The sequence below is a fragment of the Salminus brasiliensis genome, chromosome 21, assembly GCF_030463535.1.
Source record: "Salminus brasiliensis chromosome 21, fSalBra1.hap2, whole genome shotgun sequence".
Classification (NCBI taxonomy): Eukaryota; Metazoa; Chordata; class Actinopteri; order Characiformes; family Bryconidae; genus Salminus; species Salminus brasiliensis.
In genome coordinates, this window is record NC_132898.1 from 6,896,493 (window position 1) to 6,912,549 (window position 16,057).

A 16,057-nucleotide genomic window follows, 5' to 3' on the forward strand; every position below is an offset into this window, starting at 1 on the left:
GTGAGTGACTGGTCATCTTCCAAATCGTTCACTGTTTCTTCTGAAGTCAAGGCTATTAAAGTGCTTGTTGTTGAGCAACCAGGGAAGGTGTTCTACTAGATTTTGGAGCATTGCTGTGAGGATTTGATTGTATTCAGCAACAAGAGTGTTAGTAAGGTCCGGCTGATGTTGGCTGATCACCACCCCACCTCATCCCCAACTCATCTAAAGTCAAAATGGGTTCTTTGAAGGATTGCCATAGAACAGGGGCTCTCCGACAATCTGCAGGGACCTCTTTCTATGTCAAGATAATTGAACACACCCACACAGTGATTTTATGAATTCAGTGTATTCCTGTATTCAGATGTATGGCAGCTACTAAATAATTCATCTTGGCATTAACAACTGAAAGTAACTGAAAGGTAAATTCTACAGTTTTTTTGCCAGACCAGGACAAGTATATGTGCTGCCGTAAGCTGAGGCTGGGTCTCCTTGCTTGAAATATTCTCGTAAAGGCCATTAGCACGGTGGCATTAGCAGCGCGCCGGCTGTCCACCTCGCCTAGCATAGCTATGGCGATTTTAGTGCGCTGGCTGCCTTGACCAGCATTGCCACCATAGTGTTTGCGCTCCATCTGCCAGCCTCGCCAAGCATCGCTACTGTGTACGCTGCCAGCCTCGCCCAGCATCCACGGTGTTAAGTCACAAGCCATGTTAAAGAGGCCCTGGGCCCTTCACATCTAAACACTAGTACATATGAGGTCTACGGCTTAAGGCTCTGAGGGCTTGAGTCCTTTACCAAGCTGGGTCACATGAAATGCTAATGATATTTTGGTCCCAGACTCCCCGTTGTTGACAATTAACGATTCTGTGCAGGTGACAGTCCGGCAAAACTAGGCTTGCCTGCACCAAATAAACACCAGTTTAGGAATCATGATTTTTACTTGTGTTTATCAGTTTCATGGCAGTTGCTGAATTATTTGTTATTTATTACTTAATAATCAGTCCTGGTATTAACAGTTGTTTAAAGGGGAATTCCTTCGATTTTTCTGTGGTGGATTAAATTAAGAAGTAAACAAAGTCCTTCAGAGCAGCCTGGTGTAACGTTACGTTCAACAGTCAAAAACTGATGCCTGAACACACACTGCCTGATGTTTGACACATTGTTTTAAAGCTATTTTGCAAAAAGCTATTGGCCTAAAATGCATTATTATAAGCATTCGTAGTGGAAAGTACCTACGACCACTATTTTACCACATTACATAGAAAATGACGGCCTGTGTAGATTCTCTGGTGGTTTTGAGTAGAAGTATAATGGCTATATTTGAGATGTAGTCCATGGTAACACACCTGGGTCCCGTCAACACCACTGTATAGAAATCTCTATAGAGTTTCTCCAGCAAAAGGTAAATGTTGAAGGTCGAACATGGATTTACAACAGCTTTCGGTTTGTTTAGTCTTTCACTTCCCCATTCAGTGAGGCTTAAACCACTTCTACATCTAGCTGAATGCCTCCTCATCGTCTTCACGGCAAGACCTGATTTGCTCTGTGATAGACCAGTTACATCATCCTGCTAGAGAATTCCCTCTGATGTAATTATCGTCTTAAGGAATTGCCCAAGTTCACAGGGTGTCTTCATTTATGAGAACACACTCACACTTGTGAGAACACACACACACACACACACATATAAATATATACATACATACCCACACGCACAAAGACAAAGTTCATAGCAAAGGGCATTTTAACTGTGACTCATCATGGCAGTGTAGCACGTGTGTGTGTGTGTGTGTGTGTGTGTGTGTGCGTGCGCGAGTGGTTGTGATGCCTGTGCATGTGTGTGGGCTAATATGAGGGTGGTGTTCATGGTGGGCGCAAGACTGACGTTTGGGGAACTCGTGGCGTCTGAGTTGTGTGTGGCAACCGTTGACTCTGTCAGTCATATACAGGGGGTTAAGTGTGTACACAGCTTTTGAAGAGCAGCTGGGCTTTAACTGTCTGACGGAGTTATTATCAGAAATGTGGTGTGTAGCAGTTTTGATGCTGGTGCTGCCTCTGGCACTGGGAGTGCAGGTGGAATCCGGATGTGAGCAATGGGAAGGATCTCGCAACGTAAACACAGTCTGCTGCAGCAGATGCAAGCCAGGTACGTCCCAGACTAGAGCTAGTACTGAAGATCACTGAGATCTACATTGTTTGATAGTTTCGTAGCACTTATGTTTTTAATAATTCAAGGCAGAGTGAGTTTCAAATTTATGTATGTGTATATATATATATATATATATATATATATATATATATATATATATATATGTATTGTAATGTATGTAACCATATAATCAAAAGCTCTTGTAAATCCAATCCTCTGAAAGTGCTTCAACACTTGTCTTTTGCTGGAGAAACTCTATAGAGAGATCCTCTGTAGAATTTCTTTACAGTGGTGGTGACGGGACCCTGGTGTCTAACCATGGTCTACAACTCAAATATAGCCATTATACTTCTATTCAAAATATATACGTTTTTGTAGGGACTGCTTTGTCTAACAGCACCATGTAGGTACTTTCCACTACGAATGCTTTTAAAACATACATACCACCACAGTGTGTGTGTGTGTGTGTGTGTGTGTGTTCTTTCTAAACCAAGGTGATAACTGTGTGAAAGCTTCCTAGAAGAAAATTGAACTAGATCTGACTCTCAGCACCACTGGGCTGCCCTACTTATACTAGTGTGAGCCTGACTCTGAGCTTTACCTCAAACGCACCTAATGCAGTAAAGTGATGTTTACATCAGACATTAGACAGACAGACAGGCAGCTATGTAGACACACAGATAGAGAGACAGAGAGATAGACTGACAGATATATAGATAGACAGACTGGTTGACAGAGCTATACAGACAGAGCGAAAGACAGATTAACAGCTATACAGACAGAGAGACAGACAAACAAACTGACAGACAGCTATATAGACAGACTAACAGCTATATATACAGACAGACAGCTATGTACATGGAGATATAGAAAGGCAGACAGATACATAGACATACTGACAGACATCTATATGAACATAGAGACAGACAGAGAGACAGACAGCCATACAGACCCAGACAGACAGGTAGATCGGACAGATGGGGATATAAACAGACAGACAGAGAGGGGCAGTTCTGTATCATATCTGATCAGCTTTGGAAATCGTCTCTCGTCAGACAGACAAGCAGACAGACAGACAGACGGACAGGCCGATAGACAGATGCAGAGAGATAAGAAGCAGCAGCTGCAGTCACTGCTGTGGGTTTTGAAGAGTGGAAGGCAGTAGTGTGACAAAAATGACGACCTTCTTTTTGTTCTCCTTCGAACCGCTTCCTGAACTTACACACGACCTGACAAAGCAGAAATGTGAGAAGAGCCGCATGCAGCAGCACAGCCACCACAACACCCGGCCACACTCAGCCCTGATCCAGCTCTTGAGGGGCTGATGAGCGGGGTCAGCAGTGTGTTGGCAGGAAATGCTAAAACGCTTCTTGCCATGTGTGTGCGTGTGTATGTATGTATGTATGTGTGTGTGTGGGTGTGTGTGTGCTGCAGGAAACCGGTTGATTAATCACTGTGGTGTGGACCCCAAGGCTTTGTGTGAGGTGTGTACGAATGGAACATACATCACTGACGGGAGCCAGAAGCTGTGCCAGAGTTGCAAATACTGCACAGGTACCACACTCAACACCCCCAACACCCCCCCCCCCCCACACACACACACACACTACCACCAACACCTCACACCTTGACATGAGAACAACTGTCTACATGCTTTCAGCAGAGCTCACATCTACAAACACAAATGTGCTGGGGATGCTGAGAATTCCCACTCAAACGTTCAGATGCTAAAGATGTTACTCACTTCCAATGCTAAACCGGAATGTCTGGAGATGATGATGATGATCTAGATGATTCCAAAAATTACCATTCATTTCATAATAACATCATTCTTGATGATCTTCAGGTTTCCAGTTGGATTCTATCACCCCCCATTCAGCCAGTCACGACCTTCTGAAGGCAGTGATTAGTTGGATCGGGTTGGGTGAATTAGGGTTGATTAGTTATGTCATAAATGCCTCATATTTTAAAAGTGGTGAAAAAAAAACATACACTGTATGACAAAAGTATTGGGACACCTGCTTATTCATTGCTTCTTGTGACATCAAGGGTTTTAAAAAGAGTTCATTCTGCTTTTGTTGAAGTAACACTCTACTATCCAGGAAAGACAAGAAGGCTCCTCCTTTTTAAGAATAGCAGTGAGGATTTGATTGCAGTCACCAACAACAACGTTAGTGAGGTCAGGATGTTGGATGATTACCACTCCACCTCATCCCCAACTCCCCAACTCATCCCTAGAGTTAAATGAACTGGATGGAGCTCCACCATTAGTTCACCAACAGTTCCACTGCTCCACAGCTCAATGCTGGGGGGCTTTATACCCCTCTAGCCCACACCTGGCATTGGTGGCATGGTACCAATAGGTTCATGTTTGTCCGCTCCAGAGAGTCCTATTCTACTGGCAGTACTTCTCGACAGGGACTAGACAAGCTGTGTGTGTATGTGTGCATTTGCACATCTTTGTCAGCAATGGGTGCAACTTAAAGTAGTGGAACGCATTCATTAGAAGAGGTGGATTTGCTATTTCTGTGAAATTGCCTTGAGATATTGAATAAAAAATCTAAAATTACTTTGTTACTACTTTATCATTTTTATATCTCTATTTAAATATAAAATGATGCTCTAACATTTTTTAAGCATTGAAAAAACAGCTGTCCTGTGCATTATGGGAAATTTCATGACAAATTAACAGTGTTATTTCATAACAGAGTTATTAAAGGTTCCATAGAATGCATTTATCAAGTATTTCAAGTTGTTTTGACCTTGGCTGGAGCGTAAAATGCTCAGATTTGGTCTTACAAGCCTATTTACAACCCTGTTATCTTGCCTCAGAATGAAGCACACTGCTTTTCTGAAGTGCTCAGCCTTTGTTGTGCTGAACTGATTTTGGTGTGTCTCTATTTTCTGTTCCAGGCCCAATGAGAGTAAAGCAGCCCTGCACTGCCACTGCAGACACGGTGTGTGAGTGTGTTGAGGGATTCCGCTGTGGAGATGATCAGTGCTCCCACTGTGTCCAAGAGTGCGGCAAAGGAGAGGAACCTTCAGATAACAGTGAGTGACAAGTCCTACATGATATAGAAGACTCTTAGTTCTGTATCTTACCAAAAGTAGTTGGACCTTGGACTAATTGGATATTATCTTTAATCTTTCACGGCACTACCACCCAGCTGCTCACCAACGTCCATAGATGTTGTTATTTGGTTCAGTGTAGATTGTGACGTAGCATGACCCCAATTTTATGCCAGGACAAATGCCATCTAATGCCAGGGTCAGTTTCATGTAGAATAGTGTCGAAAGCTGATGTTGATATTTTGTTGATGGTAGGTAACCACAATCGGACATCTTCCAAATGTTACATGCCAAAGTCAAATTTGATGTAAAAGGCCAGTGTAGTTGGTTTGCTCTGGAGCTTGGGGCGTTTTCCCCTGGAAAAATCCAAACCCACCAAAATGCTCCCCAACAAACCATGTGGGACTGTTCCCTCCACTTATTGGTCAGACCTGTCTGGAGAGGGAGCAAGACAGTAAATACAGGAAGAAGGCCCTGTGTTCTGAAATAGTGCTGCAGATTTCTGTGCAGTTTAACATGGAGCTGCAGCAGAGATGGCATCCGTTCGTAGCTGTAGCAATCTGGTTAAACTATACCTGCAGGGCCGAAAAGCTCAGGGTCGCTTTAACCCTTGGTGCGATTACTGTTTTCATACCTGCCTAAATGAGTCGTTCCAGGGGTTAAAACGTTCCTGAGTCTGATTTAACCGGACTGGAAAGCACAGTTGGGAAAATGATCTCAGTTGTGAGGCATGGCGACCAAAACCCAACATCTGCTGAACATAATAATAATGTTGACATCAACATGACATTAAATTCGCTAATGCTGTTAGACGTTAAGTAATCTCAGTGGCGTTGATTTCCAACCAATATTCAACAACTGTACAACGTTGGGCTTTGATGTCAACCCGATTTTCATTTAAATAATAAAATAAAATAAAATTCAACGTCTGTCTGATGTTATAGTCTGACATCTTTCTGATATCTGGTGCCTAGTGGGTAGATGCTGAACCCAACACTATCTTAGTAGATTCTACAGCGGTAAAATACAGTTGTCCTAGGGGAGGCTGTTCTGAATAAGTCAATAACGATCAAAACATGTAAGCTACTGTTGAATTGAATTGCTTACTTTTAGAGAACTTACTTATCAGTCAGCAAAGCACTGTTTAAGCACTAGTACTAAAGCTTAGTCTGTTCACTATCTGACCATATAAATGATATTTGACCGATATAATCAGTTCACGGAGCTCCTAAAAACATCACTGATTTTACTAGGGGCAAAATATTGATATCGTTCAGGCTCCAATTTCTGTACGTTTTCTTGAATGTTGCTTGAATGATGTTTGCTTCCACTGTACACATGTACATGGCTGGAACGTTCTTCCTAATCCTGAACTCGACCTCTCTGTGAATCTAGGAGGCTGTCAGCCTTGCCGTAAAGGAACGTTCAACAATCAGATCCATCACGCCTGCATGAACTGGAGCAGCGGGTAAGAGAAGCCGCTAGAGAAGCTGTGGTTGGGTTGGGTATGCTGTGCATTGTCTGCTGATCATTTGATCATTATCGCAGTATTGCTTTTTGCAAATCATTCAGATTATCCAACCAATGGGAAAAATTTTGCTGACCAACCTTTTACCTTGTACCATTAAGGTATTTTTACTGTACACTCACTGAGCACTTTATTAGGAACACTATACTAAAACTGAGTCTGAAGAAGCCTCTTATTGAGCTTCCTTAATTATTCAGGCAATTTCTGGAGCTTCCATATCTATATGTATATCTATATTCTATCTGAGTAACTAGGAAGACCACTGAAGAACAATGAACTCATGGTTATGTTGGTGAACCCAGTTTGAGACGACTTTTGCTTTGTGACATGGTGCATCATCATGCTGGAAGTAGGAGGTGTGGGCTTTAAGATAAACTACAGGGATGAGAAAGTCAAGCACTGATTAATTGGTATTAACAGACCCAAAGTGTGCCAAGAAACATCCCCCGCACTATTGCACCACCCTCACCAGCCTGGATTGTTATCTGACATTATCTGTGTGAAGAAATCGAGACCAGGCTACGTTTCTCCAGTCTGCAGCTGTCCGGGTTTGGTGAGCCTCTGCCCACTGCAGCCTCAGCTTTCTGCTCTTGATGGACAGAAGTGTAACCTGCCGGTGTGGCCTCCTGATGTTACAACTCCTTTTCCTCAAGGTTCAACCAATGTCCAGCAATCATGCCACTCTTAAAATCCCTCAGATCATATTTTGTACCTATATTGATGGTGGCTGGACAGATTATATAAACGCATGAATGATTTGGTGTACAGGTGTTCCTAACAGAGTGCTTGGTGAATGTAATATAGGCATGGTGGGCAGCCTTAAAATGCTGCTTGATTCACAGAGACAGGACAATGAGCAGCTCTCCATTTCTTTATTAGATGCCCATCGCCAGACCAGAAGATCATAGCCCAAGGTACAGCTGAGAGTGACATTGTTTGTGGCCCAAAGGATGACCTGAAACCCACTACTCCACTTCCAGAGATTAACCCCACCAAGACCCAGCCAGACGGCATTGATCACTGTAAGCAAGATCACAGTACAGTTCATTTCGCACATACAGTTCTGACCGTTCCTATTAACACTGTCTTATTGTGTTTATTCCTGTAGCCCCATGGACTTCAGTGGTCATAGCCATCTTCTGTGCCTTACTGATCCTCTTCTTAGCTATGCCACTGTTTATGGCTGTTATTTGTAAAAATGGACAGAAGCTGAAAACTGCACCTGGACTTGAGGAAGCTGCAGCAGGTAAGAGCTCATTAAGAAGACAACTGACAAATACGAATACGTTAGTATTGCCACTTCACAGAGTATGTACACTTGTACACTGGTCAAAGGTTAAACTGGTTAAGCTGATTAGGATACGGTATGTTCTTGAAGTCAGGTTTAATGGTTTACCAGCATGACCAACTTGACCCAAACTGGGCAACTATCATAACCAGCATGGCCAACCAAGCTGTCTGTCAAACAAGTATGATGGCCGACAGGTTAGGTTAAGTTAAGCCAAACATCTTGGTCAAGCTGGTAGACCATCTAGTCAAGGATTATCAGATTAACCAGCTCATTTAGAAGCCTATGTCTTCTACAACCATGTTGACCATCAAACCCCAGCTTTTACACCAACTGAAACCAGCTACCAGCTACATCTGCTCGTAGCAGAGTTAAGAGTTTTGCATGATTATGCCTGAATTCATGAGTTCTGTAATATTATTAACGCATGTTGGTTGTTTGGTTGTCTGCAGGGCGGATGCAGATGCCCGAGCTGGAGCAGTGCAGTTTCTGTTTTCCGCAGGAGGAGCAAGGAAGCAGCAGTGAGGTGTCGCTGGTGTCTGATGATAAGCCCTTCGAGCTGGTCGTATGATACTGTGCGCTTACGAGGATCAGCTTTCTATAAAACACGGGTTTTAATTCCTGTATTTGGCACATAATTACTACTATGTCTAGTTTGGTAGTTTCTTTAAGAAAATACTGTTTCCAACCCTTTAGTAGCCCCACTGCACTGCACATTTTAGCGTCTCCATGCCAGAGTTGGTCTGTGGGTCTCGTGGCTCTTAAAGAGACCCCACCAACATAATTTACCACCACCCCGTAAAATGTTTCTTGACAAATTCTGTAGCTGCATGATCCAATAAGCAGAAATATATAGCACATACACCACTCAGCCATAACATTAAAACCACTGATGTGTGAACCTGCCCAGGAGTTCATGCAGCAAGTGAACAGTCAGTTCTTGAAGGCAGTTCTGAAACAGGTGAAATGGACAAACTTCTCCAAAACATCAGGCAGGTCTTGTGGGGTGTTCCCGGTATGCACTGCTCAGTTCCTACCAAATGTTCTCCAAGGAAGAACCACCTGAATCTGAACCGGCGACAGGGTAATGAATGCCCTGAAGGTTCCCCGGAGCATGTCAGGTTAGATCCCACAGAAAAGCTACTGTAGCACAACCTGCTGAAAATCATTGGCTATGTCTTGTGGAGTCCATGCCTTGTTGTCTTGAACAGCTGTTCTCGCAGATATTAGGCAGGTGGTTATAATGTTATGGCTGTTTGGTGTATGGATTAAATTTATACTATGCATTATACATATGGACTACTTCAGACTACTTCATCATAATGGGCTTTATGGTGATAAATTAAAGGGTTATTATGTCACATTTAGAGAGAAGCGGAGTTAGAGTTAGCAGATCTCTAATAATAAGCTACGTAGGACAGTAGCACTTAGCTGAAGACACGAAACAACTTAGCAAGTTACAGTAAAAAGTCATTCAAAGCAAAAGTAATGAAGATCTCATTCTGAAATTGTTTTAACTTCTTAAATCATAACTTTCAAAGATATTAGCAGTTAGTCCGCAAACAACAGCCGCCCCCGGTATCGATCACTTCTGCGTAGTTCGCGCTTCGCTCTAGATGCTCAACATTATATATATATATATATATATATATATATATATATATATATATATATATATATATATATATATATATATATATATATGTTTACAGAAATGCGAATAATTTTCACTTAATATAATTTTCACACAATATTTCAATGTGTTCAATGTTCATTACAACATTGTTAGAGATTTTAGAGAGTTTAAATATTATCAGATGTGATTTTTGCAAGAACAAAGCTGAAATGTCTCTCTAAGGTCTAAGGAGCTTACGTTTTTTAAAATTCAACAAAGCGATTGGCAAAGAAATAGTGGAAATGCACACTACGCAAAAGTGGCCGATACTGGATAACTCCACCTAAAGGAAGTAGCTTACCTTCCTATCAGGCTGTAGCAACTGTTTCATTGTATATTTGTACCATTAGCTCACATTAGCTTTCTGTGTCCGTCCACACAGTAAATCACTCAGATCAACGAACAAAAAAAACTTATTACTAAACAACTTATAACAACTTATTAATTATTGCTGATCAGTTAGATCAGGAAGGCTAGCCTGCCATTAGCAAGCTGAGAGGATTCAGTGAAGTAGCTGGAAAGCTTAGTATAAGCGTGTAGTTTAGTACAGCTCTGCCTCTGAGCTTATTGTTTTTTATTCTCTTCATATCAGTCAACATATAACATTTGTGTCAGTGCAGAAAAATGTTCAGTTTCAACTCAGGTCTGGTACCGAGCTGAAGAGATGATTCCAGTTTGTTAGGATCAAGAAAAAACTCAAAATGTGCAGTGTTCAACAACCAGGACGGGAAAGAACTTCTCTAGGATAAGCTTGTCTTTGCTAAGCTACCTGACTTTGTCTTGTTTTTTCTTGTTTTTGTGTTTGTTTTTTCTACAGTATTATTTATTTGTCTTTAGAAATCATGTTGACCAGTTTATGACATTATCTTTATGTATATTAAAATGAATCTACATTAAAATTCATGATTTGTTCAATATCACGCTTCATGTTCGTCTATATGATTTCTGCTACCTCACCACAGTCGTGGGCACTGGACTTTCAGGGACTTTTTATGGGCATTCAATATAGGCCAACAAATATGGATTATGACCAATCCATATTAACATTCTAATAACCAGTGTATATTTTACAATGTTTCTGCCCATTGCTGTGAACTGGGAGGGACTAACCTGTGGTAGGTGAAGCTTATATGGTGACATGAAGCTCATATAGTTTGTTCTGCCCACAGGACCCCAGCTGCCCCCGGCATATTTCACCACCCAATCCCCATATCCTGTCCCCTATTACAAATTACCCATTACCACCACCCCCATACCCGCACTGTCCAACAGCATTACCATATATATATATATATATATATATATATATATATATATATATATATATACTGTCGCTGTTCAATGAAAAACATGTATCTCCAAAATGGAGATTTTTACAGGAGAAGGCAGAAATGGTCTTAACTCTGAATGGACTTTGTGTAAAATAAGAGTTTCTGTATTTTTATATACACAGAAATGTGTATAATTTCCACCTTATACACAATATTTCAATATAGGACGTCTTTATAATCACATAATGGGCTTGATGGTGTCCAAAAAAGGATTATTCTGTCATAATTTTACAGTTTAAAGAGAAGAGCTGATATACTAGCCAACTGAGTTGACATAGCGCTAGCAACTAAAATACATATTATATATATGAGCGTGTGTGTGTGTGTGTGTGTGTGTGTGTATGTTATTTTATGATAAAATTGTTGCTTTAACACTACTGTCCAATTTTTTGGAGAAAAATCACGTTTTGCAGCCAAAAATAAAGGGGCTACTAATGGGTCTTTGAACATTGCTATAGAAGAACCACATTTGGTTCCACAAAGAAGCATGTTTGTAATAGAATGAATAAGTGAGCATGGAGAACCTATAAAAAGACATATCTGTTACAAACATGGTTCATTAAGGGAACCAAATGTGGTTCTCTTATGGCCCCTGCTGAAAAAAAAACAGTCTGGCCAGCGGAAGCTGGTCAAGTAGCTTAAGCTTGTTGACCATCAAAGCTCTTGACCCACACAGAGTACGTTTGATGGTTTAGCTGATCTATAAGCGTGATCAACCAGACAAAGCTAGACCACTAGTATGACCAAACTTGACTTTGCTAGTCGACCAGCACGACCAAGCTGGTTGACCAGCATGACCAGGGTGTGTTTTCGTCTGGATAGCCAGTTTTTTTAACCACCTTGACCATCAAAGACCTTAGATGAGCTTAGCCCATCTGAAACCAGCTACCAGCAAAAATCTGGCCTTGAGCTAGATTCTTCAGCAGGGGCATCATTCATCATTTAAAAGAACTATTTGTAGCACCTTTGAGCTCGAATGAGTAAAGAGAGATGCAAAATGAAACTTGGATTAAGCAACATTTTGGTTACACACTTTTCCTCTGGTTTAAGAAGAAACTGACCATTCATAATACGCTAGCTTCAGAGTAGCTAACCTATGGATCTTTATGGCCACCAGTTAACTTTCTGCATCCTTTACGTGTTCTCCACATTATCCTCACAGTTTCAGACACCACATTTACACTTGGAACAGAGCAAGAATGCAGTGAATCTGATTTGTGACTGAACTGACTGTGGGAAGTGGGAAGAGTGGTGACGTTAGAGTGTTGTAGTGTGTGGGGGGGTGGGGGGTGGGGAGAGCCTGTAGGCAGATACATGCAACTCAGCTAAACGCCTAAACATTACAACATCACCAGAATTTCCCTGCATACAATTAGGAACTCTTCAGTTCCCAGCACATGATTAGCTAAGCATGTTCCCATCAACTCATTCACAGGGTCTTTCGGCTGTTACACACGTTTTATTCGATATGAACCATACATACATAGTTTGGTGAAGGCTGGAATGAAATACTGTAAATAACACCACAAATCCACTTTCTTTACTTACTTTTATGCTGCATTACTCTAAGAAGAACTCTAAGAAAATGTGTGTATGTAAGTATGTAATGAATGGTAAGGGATCAGATTCAAAAGATTATAGGTTCATACTGTATAGCAGACCGAGGCACTAAAATACAAGCTGCCAGCACTAGCAGAACTTGACACATGAGAACGCAAATGCAGGCGCTGTTATACTGAAATAGCAATGCAGTGTTTCCCTTAGGCTAACACCCCAACCCGTTCTTCCTTCCTTCTTCAGCTTCTAGTTTAACACTGTTTCATTCTGAATTACACTGCTTTCACTTCTGAACTGAATACTCAGCGAAACTCTTATTAGCACCCAGCTCTCTTATCAGCCCTGTGAGATCGCGGCATTGAGGAACTTGAGACAATGCTGAGTCAAGTTAATATTCAAGTTACTGTTGCTTGCAGTTCTCACGCTTCTCTTTGGCTTTGGGCCGCCCCAACTTGTCAGCGTGGCGTCTGGTGGGCGGGACGAACGTGGGTTCTGGCAGGTAATCATAGAAAATACTGTGAGGGGTCCGAGGGGCCAGGCATATACCTACAGAGACAGGTGATAAAACCTCAACAATAAGCATTTGAGATATTTTGACTAAAATCATTATTCCATTCTGTCTGTTTAGTTTTGTTCATTCTCATTTTAGCAACCTAGTGAATTTCAGCACATCAGGTGGTCAAACTAATATTTATTTTTTGTAGTGGTGAGACAGTAACACATGCTGAATATTAAATTTAGCACCCAGTACAAAGTGTATTACAAAGTGTATAGTATTTGGCTCCCCAGTGGCGTAGCTGTCCAAGTGCTGGACTCTTATCAATAGGAGATGGCTGGCTTGAGCTCTTGGACCTGCAACTGCCATCCATGTCTGGGAGTCCCAGAGAGCCTGAGAGAAAATATGGTCTTTTCTAACATTACTTTCATGTGGTTTCAACTTGTTATCAAATGGTTATCTTAATCCTTTGTTCTCACCTTTTGTTACCCTTCGCCTGCCGGCCTAAAGTGGTCACTCTAATAACCCCCAAAAGGTGACAACAATCAAGTGAGCATACCGATGACCTTTGATGTGTGATAACCCTCAACCCCCCCCTCAACTTCACCCACCTCCTACCCCTCTTTAAAGTGATAACTATGACCCCCTATTGTTGATACTCCAAGTGACCTATCCTTCATCCCCCTCATACCCCTCCTTAAGCTCCTCTTCATCAACCTTTCTCCTCCCACAATTTCCAATGTATATAAGGCCCTCTCAAAAAACCCCTAATCAGACTGGGTTGACCGTGACCGATCGAGTTGTACATCTCTGTGTGTACCAATAAACTCATCAACACTGAAGATCCAGTCTCCTGACTCCTGAATCTGTCTCCTGGACACCGGATTTCTAACAATTTGGTGCCGTGACCCGGATGGCCTACTGAAACCTTCTTGGTGAGTAAACGCCATTTCGAATCGAAGAGAAATTCTGGTTTCCTAAGACAGAGGAGTCAGTAATTGTTAGCCTCTCTGAAAGAAGAGAAGTTATCTGTTTGTCACTGATAGAAACCTAGTGTTTTGTGGCTGTTATCCTCTCTGTTTTTGAGGGAAGTTTGGTTGTTTGTCACTGATAGAAACCTAGTGTTTTGTGGCTGTTATCCTCTCTGTTTTTGAGGGAAGTTTGGTTGTTTGTCACTGATAAAAACCTAGTGTTTTGTGGCTGTTATCCTCTCTGTTTTTGAGGAAAGTTTTGTTGTTTGTCACTGACAAAACCTTAGTGTTTTGTGGCTGTTATCCTCTCTAAAGGAGAGAAGTTTGTTTTGTTACTGTTAAACGTAACGTTTGTAACCGGAATCCTCTCTGAACAGAGAGAGGTCTGTTTGTTACTGATGAGTAGTGTTTTTGTTCTTCTATAGTTAATAAGAAGAAAACTTTTTTGTTCTCCTGTTCCCTCACCATGTCCAGAAAAGGCCAACATACTCAGAATCTTGGTAAAGACTCATGGAAGCCTCTTAACTATAAAAGCAGCACCTTAGTTAAGGGAGGGACTGAAATGCCTCAGTGGACTGATTCTGATTTTGAAAAGGTAATCAATAGCATAGTGAAGAAACATATTAATGAGCAAAAGATAACTCAGTACTTTTCATCCAAAGGTTTCTCTGCTGATAGAGAATGGACTTTTGCTGAGTGTAAGGTAGCTTTAGGTTATGGCCTTAAGCATGACTCAGTGAAGAAGTGTCTTTTTGTAATTAAGCAATATTGGAAATGCAAGTTAAAGTCTATGGAAGATGAGTTAAAGGAAGCTCAGGGAAAGATCTTAGAACTAATTAGTGAATGCCGACGGCATAAAACAGCTACCATAAATGCCAATAGAACATGTAAGACACTTCAGCAAAACCTGACAGAAGTTGAACAGCAGCATGCTAGTTGTAAAACTAAATCAAGGTCCCAGTGTCCTTCTGTTGCCCCTCCAGCAGGTCAGCCATGTTACACAGAGGATGGAGATTCTCAAGTAACAGTAAGGCTGTATCCTGAATTATCTGTAAACGACAAAGGCAATGAGACTGTTCATTCTGATGGATCAGAATCTTCATCTTCTGACGAGGGTTCTGAACATCCTAGTGCAAGGCGAGTTCAGATGAGACCTGTAACCATTGTATCTTCTGAAGTACTTAATCACGCAAAATGCCGAGGTACTGAAACCAGTGTAGAAATTGGTCATGTTCCTTTAGATGCAGATACTTTGGACAAGTTGTCCAAGGAGTTTAAGCATCCAAGGGAAATGGGGCTTGATTTCATTGACCTCATGCATAAGAAAAGGAATCTCTACTCTTTGCACCCCAATGATGCTGTAGCTATAGCAAGCCAGGTACTTAACGTTGCAGACAGTAGACAGCTTGCTAAAAAGGTGTTAAATGCTATGGGTAACAATGGCCAGAACCTTGAAGGGGGATGGAAAGCTTTCAATGATTGGATTAGCTGTCAATGCCATAAAGCAACTGACTGGACACAGATAACCAAATGTAGACAAAGAAAGGGAGAGTCTGCAGCAGACTTCTGTGAGAGATTTGAAAGAGTCTTTTTGCGTCACTCAGGCTTTTATCAATACAATGGTGATAACATTGACAGTACAACTGATGGTCCCCATTTTGGACAGCTGGTTGAGTCACTACGGACAGATCTAAAACAAGCTCTGGTGACTGCTGTTCCAAATTGGCGGCAAACTAAGTGGAGTGACCTTAAGAATGAACTTGACCGATTGGACATTGATCTAGAACCATGCCATGTTCCAGCATCAATCCATGTCCTCAAAGAGACTAGCTCTAACTCAGATGCAAGCAAGAGGTTCTCTAATCAGAAGAAACAATGTCATTACTGTCATCAAATTGGTCACTTTTCTAGAGTATGTCGCAAAAAGCGGGCAGATAGCCACAATATGGGTGCAAGGTTGAGAGACAACCTAGTGGGAAATTCTTCGGGGGGGTTTTCACAGGGAAGACCA

The 16,057-nt window shown here is 41.6% G+C and overlaps 2 protein-coding genes across 4 annotated transcripts in view; one reads left to right on the forward strand and one right to left on the reverse strand.

Moving 5' to 3' along the window:
• The first annotated feature begins 1,990 nt into the window (after positions 1-1,990).
• On the forward strand, positions 1,991-9,060 carry tnfrsf9b (tumor necrosis factor receptor superfamily, member 9b). The gene is made up of 7 exons (XM_072666184.1): positions 1,991-2,128; positions 3,566-3,685; positions 5,045-5,182; positions 6,596-6,668; positions 7,608-7,750; positions 7,837-7,974; positions 8,469-9,060. Exons 1-7 carry the CDS (start codon positions 2,002-2,004, stop codon positions 8,585-8,587), a joined length of 858 nt encoding a protein of 285 aa, XP_072522285.1. The 5' UTR covers positions 1,991-2,001; the 3' UTR covers positions 8,588-9,060.
• Positions 9,061-12,461: 3,401 nt separating this feature from the next.
• Positions 12,462-16,057, reverse strand: part of ccdc50b (coiled-coil domain containing 50b) — a 29,336-nt gene continuing 25,740 nt past the window's right edge. For all 3 annotated transcript variants that reach the window (XM_072665727.1, XM_072665726.1, XM_072665728.1), the window contains one exon: positions 12,462-13,125. In XM_072665727.1, the coding sequence (XP_072521828.1) occupies positions 12,980-13,125 (146 nt within the window). In that variant the 3' untranslated portion in view covers positions 12,462-12,979. The remainder of the gene's footprint in view (positions 13,126-16,057) is intronic.

What these genes read in the sequence shown, in the direction of transcription:
- tnfrsf9b (XM_072666184.1), top strand. Translation starts at nt 2,002, where the DNA reads ATGTGGTGTGTAGCAGTTTTGATGCTGGTGCTGCCTCTGGCACTGGGA. An exon ending in GAGTTGCAAATACTGCACAG is followed by an intron (nt 3,686 to 5,044) that starts GTACCACACTCA and finishes TTTCTGTTCCAG; the next exon opens with GCCCAATGAGAGTAAAGCAG. An exon ending in GCCAGACGGCATTGATCACT is followed by an intron (nt 7,751 to 7,836) that starts GTAAGCAAGATC and finishes TTATTCCTGTAG; the next exon opens with CCCCATGGACTTCAGTGGTC.